The sequence below is a fragment of the Cyprinodon tularosa genome, unplaced genomic scaffold (assembly GCF_016077235.1).
Source record: "Cyprinodon tularosa strain WSP-4 unplaced genomic scaffold, ASM1607723v1 ctg2, whole genome shotgun sequence".
Taxonomy (NCBI): Eukaryota; Metazoa; Chordata; class Actinopteri; order Cyprinodontiformes; family Cyprinodontidae; genus Cyprinodon; species Cyprinodon tularosa.
The window spans coordinates 1,756,154-1,762,444 of NW_024038733.1; the positions used below are offsets into that span (position 1 = coordinate 1,756,154).

General features: G+C 37.0%; 1 protein-coding gene across 1 annotated transcript; it reads right to left on the bottom strand.

Annotated features, from left to right (window-relative positions):
* Positions 1-426: 426 nt before the first annotated feature.
* Positions 427-5,922, bottom strand: mlf2 (myeloid leukemia factor 2). Its single transcript, XM_038284481.1, has 8 exons — positions 5,613-5,922; positions 4,472-4,583; positions 4,345-4,380; positions 3,430-3,483; positions 3,201-3,329; positions 2,785-2,944; positions 2,433-2,642; positions 427-882 (listed from the first exon to the last, which is right to left on the bottom strand). Exons 1-7 carry the CDS (start codon positions 5,654-5,656, stop codon positions 2,437-2,439), a joined length of 741 nt encoding a protein of 246 aa, XP_038140409.1. The 5' UTR covers positions 5,657-5,922; the 3' UTR covers positions 427-882; positions 2,433-2,436.
* Positions 5,923-6,291: the final 369 nt, after the last annotated feature.

Genomic DNA, 6,291 nt, shown 5'->3' on the forward strand with positions numbered 1-6,291 from the left:
AATTAGAGGCAGTCAACCAATCAGAGTTTGATACATTTTGAAAAATTGGACTAAAAACACTTGAGTTTACAGATGTGCAAAGCTAGTATATTCATACCACAAAACACTTGCTGTGATTTCAGTGAAGGTAGCTCTACAAAGGATGGAGTAATTGTGGCATAAAACAATTGGACGTCACTTTCAAGATTTCTTTTTTGTGCATAGTTTTCCTTCCATATCCCGATATACTTGGACCACCTGTGTTGGTCTATCACTGCAGCAAAGTGACAAAAAGAAGAGCAACTTCAAGAATCTGTAACACTTTTGCAAAGCAGCACAAATGAAACCTTTAAAAAAAAAAAGAAAAAAAAAAAGGGGGACACTTTTAACAACTGTCACCAGATTTATACGTTTAAAACTTTGCAAAGCAAAATATCACAAGAGAGACATTGTTAATTATCTAACAATGTTTAATGAACTTTTATTTAGTTAGATTAATCAGGTAACAGTATACAATTCACAGACACACTAGTGCCCTCACAAACATAAAATGGACTGTACAGCAGAATGACTGAATACTGCAGCAGCGAAGTGCAGTAGGTAAAGACATGTCAAGTTTTGAGAATGAGTATATATTTATATATAAAGTGAGTGTGGTTTCACCCACATTTACACAGGGGTGTCCGTATAGCTCTATGTAACAGTACAGAAATTGATCTGTAAATGTAGCCATTGAGAATGTTTTATTTCGTTGATCCTGTGTGTAAAATATGTTGCACATGTTTAGACAGTCCAGTCATATCAAACATTAATGACGGGCAGCTCCGTCTTCGGTGTGTTTCACAGCTTCGGGGGAAGCGCTCCCTCAGTTCCTTCCATCTGCTTCCTTGCAAAGTGGTACACCTGTAGAGACAGAGCGCCAAGGAGACATAACATTAGATCAGGGTTACTTCCTATACATTTTTAATATCCAGTCCCATAATTACCCAGACTCAAGCTTAGATACTCAATATTTGACCTTTAATAGAAACAAACCTTAAAGCTATTTTCATACTGATTAACAGAATGTTAAAACTGGTAATGGATTTAAGGATGATTGGGGCATTTCAGCTTTTCTGACTAAAAATTATCAGCATTATTATTGTGGGCTTGTCATAAAATTGCTAAATTATTCAATAAATATAGATCTTATTAAAGCAATTTCTGAACACAAGTATGTAAACTACTAAGATAATAGTTTCATTGCTTTGTCTTGCATTTTAACAAAGCCCAGTTGAAAATCCTTCCAAGTGAATACGCCACAAAAGCAAAAGCCAATAAAATGTTTCCTGCAATCATAGATTCCTTAACTGGAATTCTCTCCCACATACCATCTCATTCAATATCCAAATGAACTAGCCCCATTTGCAAAGGCTCCTTTTCCAGTTTACCAAAATGTTAGACATTTGTTATCATGATACAGTTTATCATACATTTCTTGTCTCCAAAGTGTTTAGTGAAAACAAATGGCTATTGGTCAACATGGGCAAAAAAAGGAAGATCATTTCCGTTTGTACTTTTCCCACATAAACAACAGCAGGATGAAAAGTCTAACCTCACAGATTAATTTATTCAACATTTTCACAAGCACTTGTACCAATAATCTGCAGCTCTACAAATAGGTACATGTCTGATACAACACAACAATGCTATATTTATAAAGAAAAATACTGAAATCTTACACTTAGCTCTATAGTTGAACATTTTCTACAAAATTGAAACGTGAATATTAACAACGCATTTTGACCTCTGATGAAACCATAACAACTGAGAAACCTCCTGTTGCAGGGAAACATGCATAACTATGAGGACAACAAGATAATGAACTGAAACACAAACCCAAGACTACAAAAAAGTAGCTTCAAACCAACTGGTTATATCTGGAAAAAGTATTAAAATAGATGTTGATCTACAGTAACTGCTTTTTAAACCTGAGTGAGCTCCAGTGGATTAGTAGATGGAAAAGAGAAAACACCCAAAAACAGGTAGACTTGTATGTAACAAATTTTTTTTGCAAAACTAAAAAAAAATAACACTGGATTAACAACTTTTTAGGAATAAAAATTACAAATCTTATCAAAAATACTCTCTTCATGTGATAATGTGTTCTTAAATAAAAGTTTAGGAATAAGTCTGTAAAATAAGTTGTAACAGAGCGTAAAAAACCCCGTGACACTATGAATTATACAAAGCTCTAAAGAGGTGTAAATAGAACACTATTTTCCAAGAATACCAACAGCCTAAAGGCTTTTAAAATTGCTTGAAAAACAAAAACAGAATTTAATAATACTGGCTAATATGCATCTTGAAATATAAAACAAGAAAAAAATGCACCTGAGATAGACAGCTCATAACCAGAAAATATTGAGAGCCATTTCAATGGCTGAATAAAACCGTAGTTAGGTTGACCTTACCTTCTCACCAATCATAACGGGGACGTGTGTGATGCTGGCGATGTCGGGGAGACTCATGTCGATGGGGGGGTGTTGAGCTGGAAGGGGCAGGAAGGGCCAACTGCTGTCCTCCTCCACGCGGATCCTGACCATACTCCAGTGCACGGCCATGGTGGGGACCATACCTTCCTGCCTCCCTCCTCCATTCCTCATCAAACGCTGCAGCCTCACCTAATAAAGATGCCGGGTTTAAAATAGTGCAGTACTGCATATACTTATTTTAACACTTGTTTGCCTTGTTGAGTTTTCCGTTCTAGCATACTGCTAACTGTCAAACAGAAGCCCGTATTATGAAGTAACTTTTGATACTCACTCTCATCAAGGTTAATGAAGTCCTGCCGTTCCTCTCGATCCCCAGTGCGCCTATTTCGAGAGCGCTCCAGTATGTGTGCTCGCTCCCCGATGTGATGGCCTATGGCAAGACGCTCCAGGCCGCTCTCACTGTCTCTCATTGACTGCCGTGTCTCACGGATCTGAGAGAAACAGTGAAAAGAAAGAGTTTACAAAACAATCCTATGGACTGCACTCTCAATGAACCACTATAGCACACATTTATACAGCTCTAGATCTGCTCACTGTCAGTACAGTTAGTGGTTTTCAATAAGTCAGTGAAGCCAGGGGATGGCCATGCTTAAATAAACACACCAAGGCCCACTGTTCAGCCAAGTGAATATGGTAATATAACACCAATCCTGATAAACGTCTCAAAAAATTTTATTATATTCTTACCCCTCCAGGGCCTGTTCTTGTTTGACTTGTCTGCTGATAAACTTTAGGAGCTCCCGGGTCTGAGGAGGAATACGAGATCACTGTTGAAGACGAAAATGTTTGACAGTTCGGTGATCCAGTCATTCTTTCCTATGAGAAGAAACATAATGAAGAACTTATTAAAAAACATGATGAAAACTTGTGTAGTTTAGACATAGGGGTGGTTTATCCCTTTGACAGAGCTTCTTACCATGTTTCCCATCATTTCTCCCATCATGCCAAACATGTCCATGAATCCTCCTCCCTGCAAATATTGAGAAGAGCCTTGAATGTTGAGTTTTCTGGAAAAAATATGGTTTCAGCAAGCTTCAGTAGGAAAATACATGTAAAGCTGACTTACTTAGCAGAAAACGACTACGGCATAGTCAACAAATAACTTACTTCCAATTAGTAATGGACAATAATTCAATATCAATATTCATTGCATAGAATTTTATTCAATAACAGCGACAGGACATGTCCAATATTTCATATACATTCCAGTCTATGATTACAGCATTTGTCATTGACTGACGTTCCTGGTTTTATATCCTTAATAGGCAAATATTTTTAAAATGTTATATTGAATGAGTTTTACAAAGAAAACTTGTCATACGTTTGTACAGGCATCTGCTGTGGACATTCTTAAGTAGTCTCTCTGAGGCTTTTATTTTGTTTATATAAATACAGAAATTATATTGTATGGACTGAATTTAGAAATATATAGTGATATAAGTTATAGTGATATTGTCAAGCCCTACATCCATTTTAAGTGAACTAATATCTTAAGCAAGTAAAATATAATTCTGTCAACTCAAGTTGATGTTTTTCAGCTCTGATATACGAGTTCATTTCTGGTTCACAAAAAACAGGAGCTAATGAACTCTACATTTTTAAGCAAGACCAATTTTAGTATACAAAATACCACAAATGTGCTAAAAACATATAGATATAAATCAAGTTAAAATAATAAGAAATGCATTTCAAATAGACGTAAAAAGGGGGCCAAATATCTGAATAACTTTAGCAAAGCCGAAGCTTTAAAAAGCTTTTTTATAATAGAGCAATAACTTACATGAAGCTATTAAAAAAATGCATTATTAGAGTAAAAACATCAGCTGCTCACCATTCCCATCATGCCAAAGGGAACAAGGGGACCCGCCTAGAAAGAAATTTCCAATTAAGCCCAAAATAAAACAAGACAAATACCAATTTGGATATTAGACAATATTATGGACCGAACAGCCCATTACCTGTCTGCGTGCAGCACGATGCGGCTGAATCTGGGGAGCAAGAGCAAATGGATCCATGGCGAACGGTCCAAACATACTCCTCATCTGCTGTCTGTGGGCAGCAAATGGATCCCTGAAAGAAAGGAGTTCAACGGTTAGACAAGTACAATTAACACAACAAAGAAGGCTACTAAACTAATAAAATAGCATAAATAGATAACATTCTTGTTGTGAATGTTCCAAATCTATAACGACAAAACTATTCAAATTTCAGGAACCCAAGGACCAAGCCATGCCCATGGACAAACTAGCCAACCAGCTGCTCAGAAACTCTCATACCCCTATAAAGGAAGAAAGGTCTGTAATGGCATGATTAAATAAGCCAATATTCTTTCGGTTTTTTTTTACCTTAAGCCTTTAAACCCATCAATACTACACACGTCCTCTCCATGACATCTGCCCTCGGGCCTCAGTGGCATCACCATTAGAGATTAGACACATCTTCAAGCTTATGATACTCCATCAGACATGGTAGGATGTATTTAAATCAAATGACTCATATAATCAGATTTTAAAACTATTTCATTTGCATTATTTACATTCTTAAGATCAACTATCCAGATATAATGGCTCTGCTGCCTCATCGGGGCAGTTTAAAAATATTGCTTTTGATGCAAGGCTTTAAAACCAATAATAAACAACATTTAGTTTTTCCAGAAATGATATTTTGGCAGCATGCTTAGCATATTTCCATTTTTACGTATATTTTGTCGAACACAGTGTGACGTGTTGATGTAAATATGCTGGGCAAGAAAAGCCTAGAAAATACTAGAAATGTGCTGCATTGGGCTCACAAACGGATTTGGTGATTACAGAGGAGGCAACAGAAAACATAAAATTGATCAGCAATCACTGCAGCGGGAATTTTAATACAATACCTTTGGGAACTGATAGTTCTTGTGTATTTATTTAATTATTTTCTCGCTTTATTGTCTATCCAATATGGTGGACCGCTACAGGGCCCCACCACAGCTGGGTACAATAACGAATGACAGGCTACCTTCTGCAGGGCGCTGGAAATGTAGCTCTTCTAGGCTGATAATGCACAGAAAAAACAGACATGACATCGTCCCGACCATATGCACCGAAAGCAAATACTTACATCATGAATGGATCGTCCTCGGCGTCACTCAAGAAGCGAAACATGCTAAGCGGTTTAACTCAGCTGGCTAATGCTAGCCAGCTAGCTTCAGTTAAAGAGGCGTTAAAAACAGTGACAGTTTCAGTTCAGACTAAACTGTTGGACTTTTAGTCCACCTGCCTCATGCGAAAAAACCCCAACAACGCGACAACCGTGTCTGTGTACCAGTGAGGTTTCTAGCTGGAAATATCACTAGACGGTAAATTCCAGAAACTTGGAGCAAACATTGAAAGACGGAAGTCCGTCCCTTAACAAAGGAAAACACCGCTGCTAACAAGCTACAATCGAAGCTTAAGAGCGTGACTTCCTGTACTTTTCAAAGTAAATGTGTTCACTAAAAACTTTCAAAATAACTTACCAAATTATTAACATCTTTTTTGTAGAAGATTGCAGAAAAACCATTGGATCTCCTCTGTTAAAAAAAGAAAAGAAAAAAAAATATTAACAAACTCACTACAATGCTGTACAAATGCCTTCTTCACAGCAAGTTAATTGCAGTTCAGTTGTCTATGTCTAACATCACAGTTTTTCATTTTACAGACAATTTCAGTAAGTTAAATCAGAGGCGTAGCCAGAACATTTTTATAAGGGTGGCCAGGCAATAACTAATGTACAATGAGGGATGGCCTGAAGCGGATAG